This window comes from Triticum urartu, chromosome 3, assembly GCF_003073215.2.
Source record: "Triticum urartu cultivar G1812 chromosome 3, Tu2.1, whole genome shotgun sequence".
NCBI lineage: Eukaryota > Viridiplantae > Streptophyta > Magnoliopsida > Poales > Poaceae > Triticum > Triticum urartu.
The window spans coordinates 93,227,642-93,252,984 of NC_053024.1; the positions used below are offsets into that span (position 1 = coordinate 93,227,642).

The window sequence follows — 25,343 nt, forward strand, 5'->3', positions numbered from 1 at the left end:
GTAGAAAACGAGTAGAGTGGGAAATTTTCGCTTTACCTTTAGCGAAGATCGCGTCATTTCTATGGTGCCTAACACGCCACCAAAATAGCATAAATTTTTTTTTCATATCTTCACTCACCTTATCTAGCAGGATTAGGACCCAATCCCTTCCAGTATATTCTATTTCATGCTTAGGGGGCAGGTTCCATACCTCCTTGATTTCGTGCCACAGGGCCCTTGCAAATGTGCATCGATGTGCCATATGGAAGCCTGTTTCATCCTCGGCCCCACATACATTACAAATCGGGGTGAGACCTGGGATGCGACGAAATCTATTAGTTTGAACCGCTAGTGACTCCGTTGCTAGTCTCCATGTAAAAATACGTACTTTTTGGGGTACATTTGTCTTCCAGATATTATTCCAAATACTATGATCCCCTTGGGTATTGTGGCTGGACCCAATCACCACAGAATCTTTTTCGTTCATGGCTAACCGGTATGCGCTACGAACACTGAAAATTCCAATTTTTTTCGGGCTGCCAAGCAATATAATCCTCATCATCATATTTGGTAGTCGGATACTTAAAATAACATTTGCGTCTTCGTGTGTAAATATACGCGTGATGTAATCCTCCTTCCAAGCGTGACTCGCCTGGTCGATGAGGTCTACTACCCATCGAGTTCGGGAGCTTGTTGGGCTTATGTTTATTTTCATGTTTCCTCTCGGGATCCAATTGTCTCTCCAAATGCGGACACTATTTCTGTTGCAAATGCGCCAAATACATCCTTTTTTAAGGAGTTCCAAACCATGCATGATTCCCTGCCAACCCGGCGACACATTATGAATAAACGCCATGTCTAGCAGATCAACCCAATGGTAGTATTTTGCCTTAAGCACTCTCGCGCACAAGCTGTCAGGATGTGCAATAAGTCGCCAGGCTTGCCTAGCGAGAAGAGCCTGGTTAAAAACTTTAAGATCTTTGAATTCCATACCTCCTTGGCTTTTACGTTTTGTAAGTTTCTCCCAACTCAACCAATGAATACGTCGACGATCTTTATCATCTCCCCATCAAAAGTCTCTGGTCATGTGCATAAGCTCCTCACAAAGGGTTGCTGAGAACTTGAAAACACTCATTGCAAAAGTGGGGATCGCTTGGGCCACTGATTTAATTAGTGTCTCCTTAGCTCCACTGGAAGAATATTTTTCTGTCCAATCATTCATTCTTTTCCTCGCTTTATCTTTTGTGTGCTTGAATTTCCCTTTTACCATACGTCCTTCTGAAACCGGCAAACCCAGGTATTTCTCCTCAAAAGTCACAGTCACTACATTCAGGATATTTATTACGTCCTGTCCATCTTCTTGTGAGCATTTGTTTCCAAGGAGCAGGGAGCATTTAGATGGACTTATTAGCTGTCCAGTGGCTCTCTCATAGTTGTCCAGGATGTTCTTTACCTTATTGGCCTGATCGCTATTAGCTTTAAAAAATAGCAGGCTGTCATCCGCGAATAAAAGGTGTGAAATACCAGGGCTTTGTCTACAAATTTTCAGCTCCTGTAATTCACCCGTTTCCACCTTACTCTGTATTAGCCGTGAGAGCCCATCAGCGACAAAGAGAAAGAGATAAGGGGAAATTGGATCTCCCTGTCTCAAACCATACGTAGGAGTGAAGCTCTACAGCAGGTTCCCGTTGAAACGAACAGAGTATTTTACTGTTTTCACACAAGTCATGATCCATTGTATCCATTTTTCTGCAAAACCTAATCTTCTCATCGCCCCTTCAAGGTAATTCCAGTCAACTCTGTCATAGGCCTTTGCAAGGTCTAATTTGTATGCGCAATATTTTCCTTTTGCGTCAGAACTTTTTTGAATGCTATAGATACATTCAAATGCAATCAGAGCGTTGTCAGTAATCATGGAGCAGTGGTCTCAATCTATATTTTGTGATATGCGTTGAACAATATTTAAATTTACATTGAAAAGTTTTGTATAAAAATGTTTTTTTGAATTAATATATTTTTTCCAATGATAGAACAAATATTTTAAAAGAGAACAAAGTAAAAAGAAAAATAAAAGAAACAAAAGGAAAACAAAAAGAAACAGAAACAGAAAAAAACAGCGATGCGTACCCGGGCCGGCCCAAGTCGGAGCGCCTTCAGCGAAACCCCGACGTTTGGATGCTCACGAGCGTCAAATAGGATCCACCTTCAGTGAAGCCCCGACGTTTGGATGCTCACGAGCATCAAATAGGATCCATCGGAAAATAGCCCTAGCGGTTGTGCATACGCGCGCCCCGCGCAAGGCTCCCATAGGCCAGCCCGCAATGGAGTTGTGGATACGCGTGCCGCACGTGACGCTGCCATGGGCCGGCCCATATGCTTAGCTAGCACTATCGAGTACGTATACTTCAGAAGGGGTTACCAATATGGAACAGGTTCTTGAAACAGTACCTAAAAAAGTGACACAGTTGATGAACGACTCCCTTAATGCCCCGTACACGCAACAGGAGGTGAAGACGGCTCTCTTCCAAATGTTTCTCACTAAGGCGCCGGGATCCGATGGGTACCCCGCACATTTTTTTCCAGAGGCATTGGGATATGTGCGGTAACGAGGTTACTAATACAGTCTTAAAGATTGTTGAGGGCACGGAATCAGCAGCATGTATCAATGAAACTGTGTTGGTATTGATCCCCAAGATAAAAAACTCTACACTCCTTTCACAATTCCGACCAATCAGTTTATGTAATGTGCTCTACAAAATCGCTTCCAAAGTGATTTCTAATAGACTGAAGGTGGTCTTACCGGACATAATATCGGAAGAGCAGTCCGCCTTTGTGCCTGGCAGGTTGATCACGGACAATATCATAACAGCATATGAGTGCCTACACTTTATGAAGCGCAATAAAGCAAAGAAACATCAAGCATGTGCGTTGAAACTGGATATGATGAAGACCTATGATAGGATTGAATGGCCTTATCTTAGAGCTGTCATGCTAAAATTGGGCTTTACTGAAAGATGGGTAAATATTGTTATGAACCTTGTTACTACAGTAAAGTTTTCAGTTATGTTTAATGGAAGAAAACTGGAGGAATTTCAACCATCTCGTGGAATCAGACAAGGGGACCCAATATCTCCATATTTGTTCTTGTTAGTAGTAGAGGGCCTTTCGTGCCTAATTAAATCAAAAGGAGAGTCATCAAACATGCATGGTCTACAGGTAGCACCCTCGGCGCCACCGATAAACCATCTCTTATTTGCTGATGACAGCCTGCTGTTTTTCAAGGCTAACAATGCTGGAGCTATGGAGGTGAACCAGTTACTGGATTGCTACTGCCAAGCATCGGGGCAAAGGATTAACTTCTCAAAATCTTCTATCTTCTTCAGTAAGGGGGTTCCAGGGAACACCAGAATGGAAATAAAAGGGGTGCTAAATGTTCCAAATGAAACACTCAATGAGAAGTATCTTGGAATGCCGTCGGATATTGGTGGGTCGAAGAACGGGGCCTTTAAATATCTTAAGGACCGTCTATGGAGCAAAGTGCAGGGCTGGCTCGAGCGCACCTTATCAACGGCGGGGAAGGAGGGCTTAGTGAAATCTGTAGCCCAGGCGGTCCCAGTCTTCTCAATGTCCTGCTTTAAACTGCCAAGAGGATTGTGTGAACATTTGAATATGCTCATTAGGAAATTCTGGTGGGGAAGCAAAGATGGGAAACGAAAACCGCATTGGATGTCTTGGAAAACAATGACGCAACCTAAGTGCATGGGTGGTCTCGGGTTTAAGGACTTCGAGCTCTTTAATCTAGCGATGTTGGCTAGGCAAGCTTGGCGCATGTTACAAAATCCTGAGACATTAAGTGCACGTCTCCTCAAGAGTATCTACTTTCCTAATTCCTCCATCTTGCAAGCTAACTTGGGAGGACACCCAAGCCAAATCTGGAGAGCAATTATTGAAGGCCGTGACACACTCAAGCTAGGCTTGGTCAAGAGGATAGGTAATGGTGCCTCGACAGATATATGGAATGACTCATGGCTCCCAAGGAACGAGAATCTGAGACCGTATGGATGCCGTGACCGACCCTCTGACACTTGTTTCCGAGCTCATAGACCACACCACAGCGACATGGAATAAGTCGCGGGTCGAGGAGGTGTTCATGCCAATGGAATCGCGAGTCATCTTAGGGATTCCGCTGTGTACACGCTCCATCCAGGACTTCTGGAGTTGGAATTTTGATAAGCACGGGCGGTTCTCGGTTAAGTCTGCATACAACTTGCTGGTGGCAATAAAACAGAGGAGAGAGGCGTGGTTGGAAGGGACTGCGGGTTCATCAAATTTAGCAATAGAATCCAACTCATGGAAGAAACTTTGGAAAACACAGGTGGTTGTTTTCGATGATGGATTCATTGGCACATGACAAGTTTGTTCTACTCTCGGTCACGTTATGGGAAATCTGGTCGGCTCCTCGCAAGGCCATCCATGAGGGAATTTTCCAATCCCCCCAGGCAACTCTCTCCTTTATAAACAGATTCATAGGGGAGCTCGAGGTCATCAAGGCTCCATCGCCATCTGCGCAAACGCGAGTGCAGCAAACCAATCTTGGACTACGACCAAAAGCACCACCTGCTGGATTCGTCAAAATTCATGTGGATGTGGGAGTGCTGAAGGGCAGAGGTGGTTCGGCGGCAACGGTGTGCCGGGACAGGGATGGACAATTTTTGGGCAGCGCTGCACTTGTCATTGTTGGAGTTGATGATCCAGCGGCCCTAGAAGCAATAGCCTGCAGGGAGGGTTTGGCTCTTGCTGAAGACCTCAATGTCCAGAATGTCGTCATTTCATGTGACTCAAAGCAAGTCGCCTCGGATATTGGAAGTGGTAGCAAAGGTCACTATGGAGCAATAGTTAGTGAGATCAAGCTCAAATCAGAGCAGTTTCAATGTAATTTTATTTTCGAGAGTCGTGCTGTCAATCTTGAAGCACATAGATTAGCCAAGTTCCCTCTTCGTCTAGGTCCGGGGCGCCACGTCTGGTTTGGCCAACACCATGACCTACGTTGTATCCCACAAACTGTGGACTTTGATAAATAAAATGGCTATTACCCCTCAAAAAAAAGAGTGCGTATACCGCAGACATCTTTTCTGTGACAGCAGGGTTTCAGGTGTCGCCGTCGTCACGGCCGCCATATGTGGAATTTAGGTCCTCTCGCCTTCGGATAATGTGCTGAGAGGTGAGGCAATTTCGGATCTTCAAGACCTCCATGTTCTTCGTCAACGTCTAGTGATCATCATAGCTTTTGCGAATAAATTTTCTCTCGTTCTTTTTGCGGGGCCATGAGGTTAGACAGTTTTCTATCCTCGCAGATCCAATTATTCGGATCTGATAATTTTATGTTGCTTTGTCAAGCTTTTTTCCGTTGGTTTGATTCTTTGTGGAGGTGAAATCTTTAATCGACACAATGATGAAGATATAGTGATTCGAAGGCCTGCATTTCTAGGGGATCATCCTCGGCCCAAGTATGTTCATCGTTAAGGCTTCCCATCTTTTTGGATGGGCGACTCAAAGCGCTTTCAAAAATCATTATTGATAATGTTTGTGCGGGTGAAAGAGTGACAACATCATTGCTCCAGTCTAATTACATCCTCTTTACTGAAGCCTTTGGAATATTTCTTCGAGCAGAGATTGATACCGTAAAGAACGTGTTTCAAGCTAGAGATCTCATTGTAATTCTTAGTTATAGAAGTTACTTTGTATATTCTTTGTCTTAGGTCCAAATCAGTGTACTGTATTTTTTATGAGTATGAATAAAGGTACACGTGTTTCTTAAAATGAAGTATACTGTGGACGAATTTTCTTGGTCGGTTTTTTAATTTCAATGGTTTTCTATTAGGGACATATTCTAACATTTTGAAAATACTAAGAATTTAAAAAACAAATTTTGTGTACATATAAATGAAAATCAAAATTATTTATGAATTTAGAAAGTGTGAGCAAATTATCTTTTTGGAATTTTAAAATTTTCCTCAATTTTTAAAAGCATTAAAAATCTTCATGCATTTAGAAAATTTCTTTACTCCAAAAAACTTTGATGCATTTAATAATTGATCATGACTTCCAAAAATGTTCCCAAATTTCATGATGAATATATTTCAGTGCATGAACATTTTTTAAAATACACGAGGAGCATCATTTAAAAATGTTCATCTAAAATTTTAAACTGTTAACATACACTTTCTGCATATGAAATTTTGTGACTAAAAAAATGGTTCAATTTTTTTATAATATAGTTTTCCAATAATGTTTTATTTATTTTTTAGAAAAATTGTTCACCTTTTTTTAACAAGTACACATTTTATTTTTATTATGAAAAACAAATGAAAGCCAACAAAAAACTAAGGGAAACTGAAACCCCCCGAAAGAAAAACAAATTGTTTGCTTGAAAACAATATGAGAGGTGTTGCTCGGTAAATTTGGGCAGTAAGGCCATTTCTTATGTGCTACCTTAACCGTTTGTCGTCTATACTTGGGGGCCTCTGCAGTCATTTACGGAGGAATGGCGAACCTTGGAACACTCAATGTGCTTGCTTGCAGAGAAGCATTAGCTCTTCCAGACAATCTTCATATTCAACGTATTTATGTCGCTTCGGGCTAAGGACGGTTGTCAAGGATATGAAGTAGGGTCCATTGGGAAGCTATGATGTCATCATCCAAGACATCGAAGGGACGTTCCACAATGTTTGCCTCCTGTAGATTCTTTTTATGAGCTTAGAAACATCAACTATGAAGCTCACAATCTCGCAAAGCATGCTCCTTCTTTGGAGTGGGTCACCACTTCTTGTTAGGCCTCCCCTATGACACAATTTTAGTTCTTCTGAACGTTATATTTGAATAATAGAGCTTTGCATGCTTGCCGAAAAACAATCTACCAAGGTGAGTGACTGATAGGAGGTCTCTACATAGTCGCCAAAGGAAAACTTTGTTTCTTTTCTTTGCAATTGTTCTTGTTGTCGATTCCTCTCGTCTTTGGCATGGTCTTCTGCAACTTTGAGGATTTGGGTAGTTGCTAAAAGCAAAAGATATAACATGTGGCATTATTGTCCTATGTGTCATCAACTTTAGATTCAACGGGTTGTCTTCGGTGTTTCGGCATGTCATGGCAGTGTTAGATAAGTTTGATTGGTTTCTAGTTCTCTTGTCTTTGTCAGTAGCCAATCTTGCAAGCAGCGTGTCCCAAACCACAATGTGCTCGGTGATCTTAGGTTTTCACCTGCGGGGGTGTAGGAGTAATGCAACTTTTCACAACCTATGAGTCCAGTTGTGTTTGTGAAGGCGTATTCTTCCATCTTTTTTACCTGAGGTCTCAAGAAAATTCGAGATGTAAATATGAAGATAGAGGCAACAACTTTGTAAGACTTTAATAACACAACAACCATACGATCCAATGCCATATCACATATGGGAGTGTTGTCACCATTGCGAGGTCTCTGTCATTCCTTACCTGGAAATATGATTAATATTTTGATAACGGGAAATATATTAGTATCAAGATGATATCAATTACACCCGTTCTATGCAAAGGATGGCAACACATGAGCTACGAGAAAGGTTCTCGGAAACAATGCCTCCAAGAAGGTAATAACGTGTAGGTGCCTTCATTGTGGGATGTAAGCACTTCAGGTCAAATCTTGGGTTTTCACCCCAGATAGTAGGTCAAAATATGATCGAAACCTTTGCACATAAGGGAACAATGTATAAAACAATGCAATTGCCAGGTGCAACCATCAAAGATCAGACCTAGGGTTTCCACCCCGGGCTCGAGACCCAATGCTCAACGAGCACCACCAAGTCAAAGAAACCACATGTTGCCACCACCCCTTAGCAAAGAAGATGAAGTTGCTTGAAAGGGCACCCACACATCATGGTCATGGGAAACTGAGATCTAAACATTTCCGTGGCATGCATTCATGCCTGAAGGTAGATATTCTCGTGCATATCCTTGATGTGGATATCACCACGCGATGAAGTATATGTGTGTGATTGCAAAACTGTTACAAAACACTAAAGAGTCGAACGTTGTCGGAAGACATTTGATGGGCACGTGCTCCAGAAACCTTGTGGCGGATACCGATAACAACATGTTACTGAGAGAAGGCGTCAACACCGTGGTCATCGTAAATCGTAGACTACAACCCCCGACCCACTTTCGCACCTCTTGTCGCCGCGGCCGCTTTGCCGCTACCACCAGACGACTAGCCCCTAAGTTGTCGATGCCAAATTTGGGCGTTGGAGGCCCATCAACATTGGCAGCCACCCCACACTAGCCGTTGTCACACATGCATTACAATGACCACCTATGGCATCCGAGACAGCCATTTTGGCATTCGAGCTCCATCTACTATGCTACGTCATCTAGGGCTGCCGCCCCACCTAACTGGAGAGCGCCCCCTATGAGAGATCATTACACGAGAATGCATCCCCATTGCCGAGCTGGCCTTACCCGCCGGTGACTTCCGGCAACAACAAGGGAGGACAAGGAAGGAGGTGGCGGCATTGAAGCGCACACACAGGAGGATTCGGAGGCGGTGGCTCGATCTAGATTTGGGCCCGATCTGGGCCTAGAAGGCTACAGAGGCGGTTGTGCCGCAACTGCCTACTCGTAGCTAGAGAGCTTGCGATGGTGGCGACGGGCAACACGCGGAGGTGCAGGTGTTGTAGCTCGGTCTAGGCTGCGGGAGGCTGTGCGGGATTTGGATGTTAGACTGCGCCCTATCGGCCGTGCAAGTAGGGGCGGGCCATGATGTTGCCGCTACGACCTCGAGGTGTTGCGGTGGCGTCGGGGAATTCCAACATGGACGGTGTATGCCCCATGTCAGTGGGTTGAGAGGTTGGTTGTGTGGCATTTTCAGATGAAAATCCTGCCTATCTTTGGTCGGTGTCGGTGGCGACAACACACGTGGGTGTTGTTCCCCTACTTGGAGGCGTCGCCTAGGTGTGTCGGCATCCCCTCGCTCCCACTTGGTGATGGTAGTTTTCTCCGGGCGAAAGCCTAGGTTCGAAGCTGGATCGGCATGATGGCGACATCCTCAACGTCATTTCTCTCTTGGGAGCATTGCATTTGGAGACACGACCTGGAGGTTCTGTGTGTGGCGCTCTCCCGGTGTTCGTCGTTGTACAAGAATGATCTTCAAGGGCGCAATGTATGCCGTTGCCGATGAGTCAACGACGGTGCCTTTCTCGGGACCGACCAAGTCCCGCAATCTACTTGCCATCTCCTATAGGCATCAAGGTTAGATGGCGCGACGACAAGGGGAATCCCGTTGAAGCTGCTGATCTTCGAAGGTGACCGGCATCTGTCGAGATGCGGCAATGTTGCTCAGTTAGGATAGGCTCTTTTGCGTTGTAGTAGTGTCAATGGTGGCTGTCTTCGGACTAGCCTTGGTGTGGAATTTGTACTACGCTCGTTGTTCACAACGAGTTGTAGTCGTCTTACTTGCAATTCTGCCTTCTATAAAAGTACTAGTAAGTGTGCACGTGCAACGCGCGTATAACCTTGAGAAATAAATCTCCAGTTGCATGTAATATGTAGCATGTCAATTCTGCAAAGAGGAAGTTAAGTACTTCCCGTGCATGGAGAAAAAGGATCCCGCCATGATATAGTAATTCTAACTAATATGATAAACAGAAGGCACATGAAACTAATGAGGTTAGTATAATATAGCCAAAATAGCACATCTGCATTGCTATATTAACACACACCTTGATAGTTAGCGAGCATCAAAGGAAGAAATTAAGATAGCTTGAGCAAAATACAGGAATAAGCAAATAATTTGGTGGGTTATATTCTTCATCTTTTGAAACTGGTAGGCCCGAGTTTCATACAGAATAAATCTAATAGCTTTACAGTCAATCGATCAAGAATAAGAATACATCCATGGCCTATACATTCAACTATGTTGTAATATGTACGAAGTCGAACAACCATTTATGAGTTTGTTCTTGCAGCTCTTATCAGGTTTAGTACAAAGGACTAAAGTAGCAGAAGATGAGTCTGAACTGAAGGAAATCAAATAAACCAAATATGATAGTAGAAGATCACATGGTACACATGGAGCCAATATCATATCCAGCCTTTTGTACTGTCCCTGATATCTGAGATGTGATTTGTTACTATGGGTGTAGCATACACATTTGCTAAATTATATATAGCATTAGTTGGCACCAAAAATTACTATACACAATGTGGATGTGGATTATACTCTTGTCATTTTGAAGTTAAGCTTTGATCAGCATATATGCAAGGAAGTGCACGCAGATGAACAGAAAGTCAAATTTTCTTTGCTTTTTGCTATTCACGGAAGTATACATGCAGTGCACCTACAGACCTTGAATGAAACTAAGGGCCATAGTTAATTAGCACCACCACCACTTTATGAAGGAAAAAAATACCAACCAGTGGATATGCCCACTCTTCTAATGCTATTTGTGCACATCATCTTACCATGCACTTCAAACACACCGAAACAGACTCTTAATTAAACTAACGTCAGTGAGCGTGAAGACCGCATCACAGCAGAGGAGGGCCGCCTGGGCCGGGGCTCAAGACGGGCCATCGGTAAGTTGCGCAGATCTGGCGGGCGGGTGGTCTGCTCCATTTTAGAGTCTACATTCCTAAAAACAAAACATTTCATGCATGAAAATCTGAGTCCTAGGCCCTAGCGACAGTGGTAATCAAAGATTAATTTATGATCTATTATCATAAAATAAGAAAAGAGATAAATTTACTATATGTGCTAGCGGGCATTACCTCAAACACACTCTGTGCACCATGGTGCGGGATCAGCACCAACAGAACATTGGCGTGATGGCATGGGGAGGACGATAGCTGATGTGTGGCCACCACCTTCTTCCACCTGAGATCCCCTTCCACCTCTCCGGTGCCTCAATCTCCCCTCTCCTTCACCGCACGGCCACTGCAACCACCTTGACCGATGTAATCAAGGAGTACAACTTGGGAAGACGATGGCAACGACGGCAAGTCCAGAGTAGTACGATGGAGGCTGCAGCGGCTGGGCAGTGGTGCTGGCGACGGAGGCGGCGTTGAGCATGATGCGGTCATTCCCCCTAGAGTAGCTGTTAATATGAAGACGGTGGCAGCGGCGACTCCATGGAGGCTGCAGCGGCTGGGCAGGGGCACTGACGTGGGAGGCGGCGATGGGCATGATGCAGACTGCACAGTAGGCCGCGCTAGGCGGGGGCTCCGGCGAGGGAGGCCGCACTGGGCGAGGGCGCTAGCGAAGGAGGCCTTCCTGTGCTGGCGCGCTGCATGCCGGACTTCGTCCTTGTTGTCGTCGGGCCGGCGGATGTGCGTGTGGGTTGGCGTCGGGGGTAGCCGGGGAGAAGAGTTGTGGCCTTGATCTGCGGCCGTATGCTGGCGGCGGCGATCTAACCTAGGAGGATGCGATGGACATGGAAAGATAGAACAGGAAGGAGCCGGCAATGGTGGTCGATCGATATGAGAAGGAGCTGATTACGCTTTGACGGAACACGTATTCTTGGCGGACGATTTTTTGGCAGAGTACGTCCGCCGGAGGGTTTTTGCTAAGCGGTAACGTGGTGCTATATTAGATTAATCCGAGCTGTTAGATCTGAAGAATTTTGGAAGAGGTAAAAGAAATTTTCAAGGTAAAACTTGAAGCTTCCTTGAACTGAATGTTGGTTATGCAAGCAGTCGAAGTTAGGACCTAGCGTGCCAGTTATGCACTCTGAAGAATGTAAACCTTTGAACTTGTCTATCAAGTCAAGGATACATGATCCAACTACCGACATACTTTATAAAATCTGTCAGAACACTACCCGTAATAAATATAGCGAAAGCAAGCACTTGTAAGCACAATGTCTGAAAATGTCAAACTGTGTACAAGTCAAGTTTACACTAAAAGTAGAAATAGATTTTATGCACTGTAAATGACAGAATCTACCAACAAAGCTTAAAGGCACGGACTGGCAATATATATTTGTGAACCGAACATGACATAAACTGGTAATATAACCTCACGCCACAGTTTGGAAATAAATATGATAGTACATGACATTAACATTAAAAGTAATGTTAAAGAAATTTCAAGCCATCTGACAAAAATAGAATATCACATTAACCAACAATCTACCCTGTTTTCACTCTAATTTAAGGGAAATAAATATGTTTTTACATGATAGGGAAGACAAATGACACATGCTCCTTTCCAGTGGCATAGGACGCTGGACGCGACTGCGTAAGGAGACATGCTCGTACCTGTCGTCGCCGCGTAGCGCTGCAGGCCCACGTCGCCGTCGTTCCTCGGGACGAGAAGACCAGGAGAGTCAAACCAAGAGTCGAGCTATCGAAGACGACGAACACTCAGACAGGTGAACGAAAAGAAGGAAGTGACGGAACGAAAAGAAGGAAGTGAATCAAGGTCAGGGTCTGATCGATCATGTGATCCGAACAAACATGAAACGAGAGATTTGGTTTTCACGTTATTATCTGCCTACATGCGAACATGGGCCAAGCCTTTTTCTTATTTCCTTCTATGTACGCAGTACACAAGGCTGAGTTTAAAAAAACATGATGGCGTAGATCATGGTAATTATTATTACTTGATATTTTCCTTCTATGTACGCATCACACAAGGCTGAGTTTTAAAAAAACATGATGGCGTAGATCATGGTAATTATTGTTAATTGATATTTTCCTTCTATGTACGCGGCACACAAGGCTGAGTTTCAGAAAAACAAATATATGGTGACGTAGATCATGGTAATTCTTGCTGATTGATATGATTAAAATAGGCACAGGTTGGAGCGAGATCATGGTAATTATTGCGTAATTATGATGGCGTAGGTCATATGGTAATTGTTGATAATTGATTATGGTAAATGATGTGATATAACATTGAGGTAATCCGGTCCATTGAGAGATGGCGGATGTATGGCTGAGATGTAATCTTCCTGCCACAACTCGATTGTTTAATAGTAGTAGAGATGTTGCACACTTGCATACTCTAGAAAAAAAAGAGGCAATACATCTAATAACCATGGTGGTGCCATAGGAGTGTGACAGACACACGCATATCATAGCTGTTGTTCAGACAACAGATTAGGAAGGCCTCTACTGTGCACTACCCGATACACTGACTTGAAAAAGAAGGAAACATTATACATCTATGTCGTAAGCTAATCACAGAGATATGCAACAGAATGAATATCAATTAAAGCATAAGCAATTACTAGGAGTGAAGTTAAGAACATGACAAAGAAACCATTTCATTCTCAGGTAAAGCGTAAGATTTCAATGGATATATGTACAATGGACATATTGTACTCCCTCTTGAAAAATGTCACCCACCAATACCATTAACAAGTTTCATCGTTCAAAGCTGTTTATGAGCACCACATGAAACTATTAGCAGATTTCATAACATAACCAATGAAAGCAAGTGTAGACTTTAACGACAAGAGCGGAATGCAAGGACTTCTAAACGAGTCATGTATCTGTGCATCATACCATGTTTCCATTTACACTTTTATAAAGCGTAAGGCTATAAAAAGAACAGGAAGGAGAAGAAACGAAAACAAGGCCAAAACATTGGAGAATATCTATCCTTTACACCTTGGGAAGGAGTGGAACTTCTGTTGTTGCTACGTTGAGAGCGTGGTCACTTTGATACACTAAAAATGAAAAACCAACTGAAATCTGAAAAGACTATTCAATGCTCGTCATCCTACGAAGCAAGAGCACAGCGTTGCTGGTGTATCCGCTTCAGGAGCTGCTAGACTGCAAGGCAACAAGGGACGCGTAGGCACCACCTGGCAGGCGAAGCAGCTGCTCATGCTGGCCTTCCTCGGCGACCACCCCGTTCTTGACCACTGCAATCTTGTCGGCGGCAGTGATGGTCGACAGTCGGTGAGCCACGACCACGGTTGTCCTCCCGACCGTCACCCTGTCCAGGGCCTCCTGCACCATGCGCTCCGACTCCGCGTCCAGCGCGCTGGTCGCCTCGTCCAGGAGCAGCAGCTTGGGGTTCTTGAGGATCGCCCTGGCGATGGCTATCCGCTGCTTCTGCCCACCCGACAGCTGCACCCCGCGCTCGCCGACGCTCGTGTCGTACCCGTTTGGGAGGGTGGAGATGAACCTGTCGGCATTGGCGGCCTTGGCGACGGCAACGATCTCATCCTCGGATACCTGCTCCATCTTGCCGTACGCGATGTTTGCTCTGATGGTGTCATTGAAGAGGACCGGCTCTTGGCCTACCAGACCAATCTGCTGCCTGAGCCAGGTGAGCTTGAGGGTCTTCAGATCCACCCCATCTAGAAAGATGCCGCCAGAGTCAGGATCGTAGAACCTCTCGATCAAGGCTATCACTGTAGATTTCCCACTTCCGCTTTCCCCGACAAGCGCAACAGTCTGCAACAAACAACCAGGATGACAATGCATGAGATCAGTGGCGGAGCTAGCTCAATCTATGCAGCTACAGAAAAATATATTCTTCAGAGAATATCCCCCTGGCCTTAACATAGCTCCGCCACTGCATGAGATACTGAGATCTGCGTTAGTGCTTTTGTTTCACTCCAGGGTTTAGTACCAACCACTCATGATGTTTCAGTTCTGGGCACTAGTTTTAACTTAGCCAACAAACTAGCTGCTGTAAACTACGGTATTAACTCAAATGCAGTTGCATTGCTTAAGATTTCTGAGAAACACTTGGTTCTTTTTTACTTCTCTGCAAAGCTACTGTATTAACTCAAATGTTAGGTGCTGGTATGGTCTCTGTTATCGAGACAGATGGTTTCTCTTAATGGAAATCGGAAGGGGAGGCCCTTCTTTTATTAATTTTTTTTAACTCAAATTTCATCGCATTGCTTAAGATTTCTAAAGGAACTGAGAGCTCTGTTTACATTGGGTTATGTTCTATCCACTTTTTGCCCCAGTCAAGTTATTTTTATCTTGTTCAAGTTCTTCTATACATCAGATCACTTCAACAGTACTGTAAAAAGTGGGAGAAAGCCGAAAACCAAATGTACCTTGCCAGATGGTATCCTCAAGCACAAATCTCTGAAGATTTGCACATCGGTCCGAGCAGGGTACTTGAAGCTCACGTGCTGCAACTCTATATTCCCTTCCACTGCCTCTAGTGTCGTTCCTACCTCATGGCTTGCGTCAATCTTGGATTTCCTATCAATAATCTTGAAAATGGAGGCAGCTGCATTTTGCACTTTCGCAAAATCCCGAGCAAGGGAACTCGACTGAGAAACCCCAACAGCCATCATGGTTAAAGCAAAGAAGACCTGCACTTTCAAGAAACAGCAGCGGCAATGAGAAGAAGACCCAGATCAATTATTTGAGTCTACGAGTTGTTCGGTTCTCACCCTGAAGACTTGCCCAACTTCTGCAGTCCCATTGTGTACAAAGCGAGCTCCAACGTAAAAGGATATGGCATAAAAACAGAAGAGCAACGCGAATGAGAATCCATAACCCACACCACTTATAGCGCCCTGACGAACTCCTTGTCTCACAGGACCTTCACATTTCTTTCGGTAGCTTTCAATTATCTTCTCTTCTGCACAAAATGAAGCAACAGTTCTGATGTTACCGATTGCGTCAGTGGCAATTGTGCTCGCTTGTTCATACATTTCCTGCAGGCAACATTACAAAGAATTTCAGCTAATTACCACACAATGATATGATCGCCATGAAAAAGGAATAACAGACCATATACCTTGGCATCAGCACCAAAACCCCTCATTAACCTCGTTTGAGCATAACTCTGTGCAATCACGCAAGGAAGGAAGCACAATACAATGCATGCTAGTTTCCAGTTTGAAATCATGGCTATTACGATACCGACAACAGCAGTGCTTATGCTTTGCACTATCAATGACAAGACATCCCCAGCAATGCTTTTAACAGACGCCGCATCCCCTGATAGTCTGGAGCCTATTGCGCCGCTAGAGAATTGGAACAATGATTGAGAATCAGGAAACAAAAAAATGATGGCATTCTACAATATTGATGTATCAGATGAATAAGTGAACACAGAAGTACCTGCTGTTCAGAGGGTCATCGAACCATCCTATTTCCTGGTAAACAACCCGACTAAATGAAACCGCACGTATGCGCTCGATAAGTTTACCACCTGCCATGTTGAACAAAGCGTATTGCAATGGGATGACAAAGATGGAGATCACACCCAATATCACATACATCTCTGCCCAGAATACGGAGTCTTTTCGCAATTGTTGTGGCGGTTCATAGAATGTGTTAATGGCACTTGAAAGCAGCATGCCGAACACAGGAAGTATAGCACCATTGGCTGCACCAGCAGTGCATCCTAACAGAAGGATTGGAATCTCAGGCTTATGGAGGTACAGCAGGCGTCTGATCACATTCTTCCCTGACTTGGCATCATCAACCCCTTTGGTTTCATGTTCATGCAATGAGAATGTTTGCGAGTTTCTTCTGCTTCCACCCTGTGGTGAATATCTACTCATAGATCTCCCAAAGGATGGCTTTATACTGCTATGTTGACTTGCAGAATTTGCAGTATCAGATGCTGATTGTAACCTGCTGGAGTCATCTCCATGAGATCCCTCCCTTTTCGTATTAACCTCTTGCAGCCGTAAAAGTTGGGAGTAGGCTCCATCGGGATCCTTTATCAACTCAACATGCGGCCCTGTTGTGCAAACATGCATTTAGAGCTTGTTTCTAACATCAAAATCTGAAACTTCACCCTTGCTGAATAAATGCAATAAGGCTAGCTAAAAGTGATGCAGAAATTCAGCTTACCTTGCTCCACAAGCTGTCCACGGTGTAGCACTGATATTGTATCAGCATTTTTTACAGTGCTCAGGCGATGCGCTACAACTATTGTGGTTCTGTTCACCATGATATTATTTAGTGCATCTTGAACTACACGTTCAGACTCGGCATCAAGTGCGCTTGTAGCTTCATCAAGAAGTAGTATGCTGGGGTTCTTCAAAATTGCTCTTGCGATTGCAATTCTTTGTTTCTGTCCACCAGATAGTTGTGTTCCATGCTCACCAACCATTGTATCCAGTCCCTGGTAATAGTTGTCAACTTATAATTAGGGGTGAAAATAATACTGCTAAAATACAAGATTGCAGAATGCATGAGAAGGGATTAACTGGGCATACATTTGGTAACTTGTCGATGAACTTCGCAGCATTAGCAAGCACAGTTGATCTCCTAATTTCTTCCTCTGTCGCACCCTTCTTTCCATATTCTATGTTTTCTCGTATAGTAGTTGTGAAAAGAATAGGTTCTTGGCTAACAAGCCCTATTTTCTGCCTTACCCAGCTAAGGTTTAGCTGTTTCAGATTAACACCATCCAAAAGAACTTCACCTGATTGTGGATCATAGAATCTCTCTACCAAGCCAATTACAGTAGATTTCCCGCTTCCACTCTCCCCAACCAGTGCCACCGTCATGCCAGTTGGAATGGTTATAGAGAAGCCATTGAAGATAAGTTGCTCAGGCCGTGCAGGGTAACTGAAATGGACATCTTTCAATTCAACATTTCCAACAAAGTTCTCCAATATAAGACCACTCTTATCACTTGCGTCAATCTCAGGTTTTCTATAAATGGTTGCAAGCATTTTGTGAGCCGCAATCTGTCCTGATGCAAAAGCAGTTAAGCATGGAGAAGACTGTCCAAGAGCCCTACAAACAATTAGATGAAACAAACGTCATGCAAATGATGTCAATTTAATTTGAATTTGGAGCTTTGTATCTCGAAAATAGATGCTGCCATGCAAATGAAAATACTAACATTGCACCAGTCATGATGGCCATCAACACATTAATGATATAGCCACCAGTATATCCCTTTTCAATAATCAGCTTTGCACCATACCATACAGCTAATCCATAGCTGCAGAAAACAATAAGCAGAAGTGAACCAACTCCAAGGCCCCCGGCAATACCCTGGTGGACTGCTGACTTGTATGATATTTTCAAATGCTCTTTGTATTCACTAATTGCTCTGCTCTCTCCGGTGAAAGATATCACCTGTTTTCATGAAGGAAATGAGAAGTTAGCTAGGCGCAAGAATTATAAGGGTAATAGTTATGGAAGATAGATATACCGTTCTGATTGATCCTATTGTCTGTTCAACCACTTTCCCTGCTTCAGCATAGGCCATCTGGGAACGGTTTGATAACTTTGATAGAACAAGTGACATGACTGCAGCGGCTGCTACAATAGGAGGAATACTTGACAACATAACAAGGGACAGAAGCCAGCCTCTTGTAAATGCGATGATAAATCCACCCAGAAATGTTGATACCAGTTGGAGAAACTTGCCCACCTTCATAAGTAGTCAAATTAAAGTGTGTTAAACCACAAGTTTCTAGAGATGATGTTCTATGCATTACACACGATCTTGCTACTGTAATCAGTAAAAAGAATCTCAACATGCACCCAAGTGCAAGTAGTTTTGTATTGGAGGAAAGCATCAAGATGACACGGGTATTACAGCGGCGAGCAGGCGACTAGCACACTGATAAGAAATGGACAAAATAACAACAGAAACAACCTTAGCTAGCCAAAAACGAACGGTAAAAGGAAGCACTAGCCCACCGACAAAGCCAAATCGGGAGGCCTAGCATGCTGTAATCAGTAAATGTGTATACTGGAAATAGCCTCAATTTTTTTGCATAGTTGAAACTGCAAAGCTTTTTATAAAAAACTAACATACATCAAAATCACAACTCACTTAAAATAACTCTTATGATCTTTATAAATCCATGCAAAGGAGACATATACTTGAACTAACTTGACCTCGTTGTGTGATAATTTGTAATAGAAACAGAATAATGAAGGTATGCATTAAAGTACCTGAGAAATGGGAAAATCATAAATTTAAAATTTAACAGGGAGTCCATGGATAAGATATGGCTCACCTTTTCTCCAATTGCATCTTGAATTAACACTGTGTCACTAGACATCCTTTCAATAACTTCTCCAGTTGACGTCTCCACATCGAAAAATGATATATCTTGTCTAAGTATGGTCTCGAGGTACAGCCCACGGATGCGTGCAGCCTGTCTTTCTCCAGTCACCATCCAGCATGACACCTCTGCATGCAGAAGGACAGTTCAAAGAGATAGTACGATAATCATATGTATCCAATTGCAGTTTCTGACATCTTTATGAAAAATAATACCAAAACCAGTCTCTAATATGCTTCGTACAAGAATGAGTAGGATGGTCTCTTTACGGAAGTATTTGCCCATATCCACCTCAACTTTTGGTTAAAAAAGTATACATCAAAGCTTACATTTAAATTATTGCAAATATAATTAGAGTTCATCAGCTGGTTGGATTATGTCTTCTCTTTTACTCCAAAAATGGAAATTCTAGTGATTTTATGTTTTCTTCGGTTGGTGTGAAAAAACTGGTAATATAAATAGTTAGCTTCTGGTGCGCAATCCTCTTCCAGTGCTTCGGTGCAACAATATGCAAAAACCATTAAACTGGTCGTGACAAATTCCATAAAGTTCTTAGAACTTTTACATAAGTAAAAAATGCATGCCAAATAAATAACCTCAAGATATGAATGGGTAGGATGCATCACATATACTAAGCCAGAGACAAATTTATTTCCTTAAGGGGCATAAATGAGTACAGTAGAATTAACTGGTGGGTCTGGCATAGCATATTATGAGTGTAGTTAATAAATCTCATCAACAAATGGGTAGTGATACATGCATATAATTTACTTCCTTTCCAGCATTGTGGCAAATAATTTCTGGTCTTCATTTCATCCAAATTAGGATTGCCAATTTTCTAAGCAATAGAAATCATTCATACTTTTCAAGAAGAACAGCATATTCAGCATATGCATCTTGAATCGAAAGTTTCTATATATGCAGAGTCCTGAACAGGTGGAGTACACATTTATTTTGTAAGAAACTACGTAAATATCCATGAGCCAAGCAAATATGGATAACATGTGAGAAATTTACACCAGAAGACAATATGGGATTATGCACTTCCAAACTGCTTCTATAACAGAAATGATACTTTTGATACTTACGAAGAAACCCTGCCACTCCAGAAGCTAATGCTAGATACACAAATCTGACAGCAACCTGTAAAGACAAAAAGGCATACAATATAAAATGGTGAAAAGTAGTGCCAATGTAAAACCAGCAACTCAGATTATAAATGCCAGCTGATGAAACTTCATTTTCAGTAAGAAGTACTACTACTGTACTACATGTTCAACTTGACAGTAAAGAGCATCAGGCATGAAACATAGAAACAGAAGTAATATACATGTACACGTCAAATAGCAATTAGTACTGCATAACATTCCTAGGGGACGAGAGAATACAGCCAGCTAACTTTGAGATACAAGCCCTCACAAAAAACACTTTGAGATACAAGCGGACCTATATATATTCTACCGAACCATTTCCAATAGTGTTTTGGACATTCGTGCATGGAACATTTTGACCATGAAAAGGACCGGCCCTATCAAATTCTGCTGGCTTTGGTGAGGAATTCGTTCTCTTAGTTATGAAGTTGTGATCACACAGTCACCCTTACAAAATTCGTTAGCAGAGCAAATTAAGATCCATATATCAAACAGTAGAACTTTGGTACTTGCCACCTTTCGAGATCCATAACAAATCGTGAAAGTTCTGGTGATCTGGAACTCTAAATTACTACGTACACAGCACGGGAACATCGAACAAATTGATCACAAATCAAGTAAGCTCCATACCAAAAATAGCAACGCAAATTAATTAACTCCATACCATAAATATCAAAAGGAACTAATTATGCTCCATACCGGGAAACAAATCGGAACAAATTACTAATGATAAATATGTGATCGACACTCTTCTCAGATATAACTAAATCAATCGCCAAAAGACTAAACGTTCGGTCTGAAGGGTTCGATTTACTCGAGTCCGACGCTGCCTATTCCAAAACCCTCGAAAACTCTTGCGAAGAACTGGCGAGCGAGCGAGGCGGGAGCAAGGCGAAACAGGCGGGCGAGGAACTACTCCTAGCCGACGCGGCATTGAATCGTCGACCGCCCAGGAACGCGAGGGAGAGGAGAGGAAACCCTCGACGGGGGCGGGAGCGGGGGCGGCGCGGACCTTGGAGACGGCGTGGACGAGGTCGGCGCGGTGGGCGGGGCCGAAGGCGTCGACGAGGTCGCCGACGAGGAAGGCGAGGAAGGGCATCGCGACGCCGTTGGCCATGGCCGCCGCGGCGCCGACCGCCATCAGCGCCGCGTCCCGCCGGTCCGCGAACGCGAACAGCCGGTACATCGGCACCCTCTTCGCCGCGGCGGCGGCGCCTCCCGCTCCTCCCGCTGGCGCCATCTGGTGCCGAGAGACCGGTCCGAGGCCGCCGGCGCCTCCCCGTCTAGCGCCCTACTCTCCCGCGCCTCGCGCTGCCGTGGGAGGGGAGGGGCGGTGCGACTGCGATGGTGAGTGCATGGGTGTGTGTGGCGCCCCTCCTGGTGTTTAATGTGGCGGCGGGCGGGGTCGATCGCGTAGCCGCCAGCTGTCTTCTTGTTGGTGGAATCTTCTCCGTCCTGTTTGTTTTGCCCCGGCGTGGGTTTATCACTTTATCTCTCCCACCCTCTCTCTCTTTCCCCGGTATAATTCTTGGACTCGTCGGCTCGTCAAAATAAAATAAAAAAACTCAAATGTGGTAGCACCATTTTGGATAGCCAAAGTGCCAAACCCATTTTCGCCGTTGCCGTGTAACAAAATCCTAGTCACAGACCTATTTTGTGTCGTATGTCAGGAGCACATGTACTCCCTCCGTCCAAAAATACTTGTCATCATAAAAATGATGTATCTAGAACTAATGATGACAAATATTTCCGGACGAAGAAAGTACGTGTCATGCTAGGAACAAACAAGTCAGGGACAATACTACCAGCGTGTTGTGTAATTTTTCGGAAGTGGAATGGGACGTCTCAGATCTGGAGACAGCTCGGTGGTAATGCATATCTTTTTCACGAATACGCATAAAGCGTATCATTTAATTGATAGGGAGAGGAGTTTACATGTGCTTGGCCAAGCTACACACTCGTGGCCAGACCTACGCAAAGTTACGGTTACAAGGTTCGATCAAGGCGGTTCAAAAACAAAGGAGCGCAGTCCTTTTGCGCCAGCCGTGGCCCACATTGCAGCCTCGGCCAGAGCGGCACGGGAGGCCTCGGTCACAGATGGGCGGACGTCGTCGAAGGTGCAGGCATTTCTATGCTTCCAGAGGGTCTAGGCGACAATAATCACAAGGGAGGCCGTGCCCTTGCGAAGAGAAGCTGGGGCAGAGGACATGGATGCCTGCCACCAGTCGAAGAAGGGCTCGTGGCCGAGAGGAATGCTGCTGGTGAGTCGAAGCTTGGAGAATACCTCGTGCCACACCATGCGAGAGAAGGAGCAACCGATCAAGAGGTGTTGCATGGATTCAGTGGCCTGGTCACAGAATGCGCAGGCGTGGCTGTGCGGCAGTCCGTGGCCCGCGAGTCTCTCACTTGTCCATCACCGGTCTTGTAAGGCCAGCCATATGAAGAACTTGGCGCTAAGAGGGGCCCAAGTCTTCCAGGTGAGTTTGGCATGCGGGGATGAGGTGGAGCCGAGGAAGAGAGCATCGTAGCAGGTTTTTGCAGAGTATGTGCCATTTGCTGTCCATCGCCACCGAAGAATGTCGGGATGCCCGGAGGTTGATAACGGAAGTAGACGCCTCCATAGCTCAATGTACTGAACTGTCGCCAGGGGACCCAAGGCGCCAACGATGTCCTGAACCCAGGACCGGTCCTGCAGTGCGTCGGCCATGAGGCGGCGTTGGCGGCGTCGCTTGGGCACCATAGCAAAGATGGCCGGCGCAATCTTGGTGATGCACTGGCCATGAACCCAATGGTCGGTCCAGAACTTGCAAGTGCGCCCATCACCAAGTTCCCACCGGGTGGAAGCACGGAAGATGGCCTGCGTCTCGGGGTCGGCGGGGGGAGGAAGATGGCTCCAGGGGCGCGTCTGGTCCGTGGCCTGAAGCCAGAGCCAGCGAGTGCGGAGGGAGATTCCAGTGCGGCGCAGGTCGCGGATGCCGAGCCCGCCAAGCTGCAGCGGCATGCAGACGCGGCGCCAGTTCACTGCGCAGTGTCCAGAAGCGGAATCTTCCCTGTCGTGCCACAGGAATTCACGGACGAGGCGGTTGACCAGTTTGAGCACGTGGGCGTTGAGGGCGATAGCCACGAGCAGATACCCAGGCATGGCGCAGAGCACATGTCGAACCAGGGCGAGCTGCTCACCGCAAGACAACAGGGATGCCCTCCAGGTGGACAGCTTCTTGCGCATCCGGTCCACTAGCGGCATGAGGTGCGAGGAGTGGATCCTTCGGACCGACAGCGGCAGTCCTAGGTAGGTGATAGGGAAGTGCTTGACCGGGCAATCCAGCTCAAGCCCTATAGTCGCCTCATCAACAGGGGAGCATTGGATGGGAGTTGCAGAACACTTGTCAAAGTTGGTGCGTAGGCCAGAGGCACCGCCAAACACGGACAGCAGCTCCCGGAGAGCGGCGAGGGCGTGCCGGTCTGGGTGACAGAAGAGCACCACGTCGTCGGGGTAGAGAGATATACTCGAGGCCATGTGGTGGGGAGTGAGCCGGTGTAGAATTCCAGTTTGGACCGCACGCAGAATGACGGAGTTGAGCACGTCGACCACGATGGTGAAAAGCATCGGTGACACCGGGTCGCCCTGGCGCAACCCCTTGGCATGCCTGATTGGTGGCCCAGGCGATCCGTTGATGAGGACGCGGGTGCTCGCGGTGGAGAGCAAGATGGAAATCCATTCCCGCCAGTGTGGGTCGAATCCACGGTGGCACAAGACTTGGAGGAGAAATGGCCAGGAAACCGAATCGAAAGTGCGGGCAATGTCGAGCTTGAGCAGGACGCGCGGGAGCTTGCGGTTGTGGAGGTACTTGGCAGTTTATTGGACCAGGAGAAAGTTGTCGTGGATGCATCTTCCAGCGATGAATGCGCTCTGATTGATAGAGACAAGCTCGGGTAGCTTAGGAGCTAGGCGAAGGGAGAGCACTTTGGAGAAAAGCTTCGCTAGGAGGTAGATGAGGCTGATTAGCCTGTAGTTGGCGAGCGAGGACGCGTCAGGCTTCTTGGGCAGCAAGGTGATCAGCGCCTCATTGAGATTTCCGAAGCCAAGGCCGCTGAGAGCATACAGCTTGTTGAATGCCTCACAAATGTCCTTCTTGATCACGGGCCAAGCGGAGCATAAGAACTCAGCGGCGAAACTGAAGGAAATATGCCCTAGAGGCAATAATAAAGCTATTATTTATTTCCTTATATCATGATAAATGTTTATTATGCATGCTAGAATTATATTAATCGGAAACATAATACATGTGTGAATACATAGACAAACAGAGTGTCACTAGTATGCCTCCACTTGACTAGCTCGTTGATCAAAGATGGTTATGTTTCCTAACCATAGACATGAGTTGTCATTTGATTAACGGGATCACATCATTAGGAAAATGATGTGATTGACTTGACCCATTCCATTAGCATAACACTTGATCATTTAGTTTGTTGCTATTGCTTTCTTCATGACTTATACATGTTCCTATGACTATGAGATTATGCAACTCCCGTTTACCGGAGGAACACTTTGTGTGCCACCAAACGTCACAATGTAACTGGGTGATTATAAAGGTGCTCTACAGGTGTCTCCGAAGGTACTTGTTGGGTTGACGTATTTCGAGATTGTCGGAGAGCTATCTCTGGGCCCTCTCGGTAATGCACATCACATAAGCCTTGCAAGCATTGCAACTAATGGTTAGTTGCGAGATGATGTATTACGAAACGAGTAAAGAGACTTGTCGGTAATGAGATTGAACTAGGTGTTGAGATACCGACGATCGAATCTCGGGCAAGTAACATACCGATGACAAAGGGAACAAAGTATGTTGTTATGCGGTCTGACCGATAAAAGATCTTCGTAGAATATGTGGGAGCCAATATGAGCATCCAGGTTCCGCTATTGGTTATTGATCGGAGACAGGTCTCGGTCATGTCTACATTGTTCTCGAACCCATAGGGTCCGCATGCTTAACGTTACAATGACAGTTTCATTATGAGTTTATATATTTTGATGTACCGAAGTTTGTTCGGAGTCCCGGATATGATCACGAACATGACGAGGAGTCTTGAAATGGTCGAGACATAAAGATTGATATATTGGACGGCTATATTCGGACACCGGAAGTGTTTCGGGTGATTTCGGAGAAAACCGGAGTGCCGGAGGGTTACCGGAACCCCCCCCCCCCGGGAGAA

General features: G+C 45.1%; 1 protein-coding gene across 1 annotated transcript; it reads right to left on the reverse strand.

Moving 5' to 3' along the window:
* Positions 1-13,472: 13,472 nt before the first annotated feature.
* Positions 13,473-21,555, reverse strand: LOC125543056 (ABC transporter B family member 11-like). The gene is made up of 12 exons (XM_048706301.1): positions 21,139-21,555; positions 20,064-20,118; positions 18,928-19,103; positions 18,111-18,332; positions 17,796-18,034; positions 17,161-17,686; positions 16,793-17,066; positions 16,052-16,679; positions 15,726-15,954; positions 15,376-15,642; positions 15,031-15,294; positions 13,473-14,413 (listed from the first exon to the last, which is right to left on the reverse strand). Exons 1-12 carry the CDS (start codon positions 21,364-21,366, stop codon positions 13,769-13,771), a joined length of 3,753 nt encoding a protein of 1,250 aa, XP_048562258.1. The 5' UTR covers positions 21,367-21,555; the 3' UTR covers positions 13,473-13,768.
* Between the last annotated feature and the right edge of the window lie 3,788 nt (positions 21,556-25,343).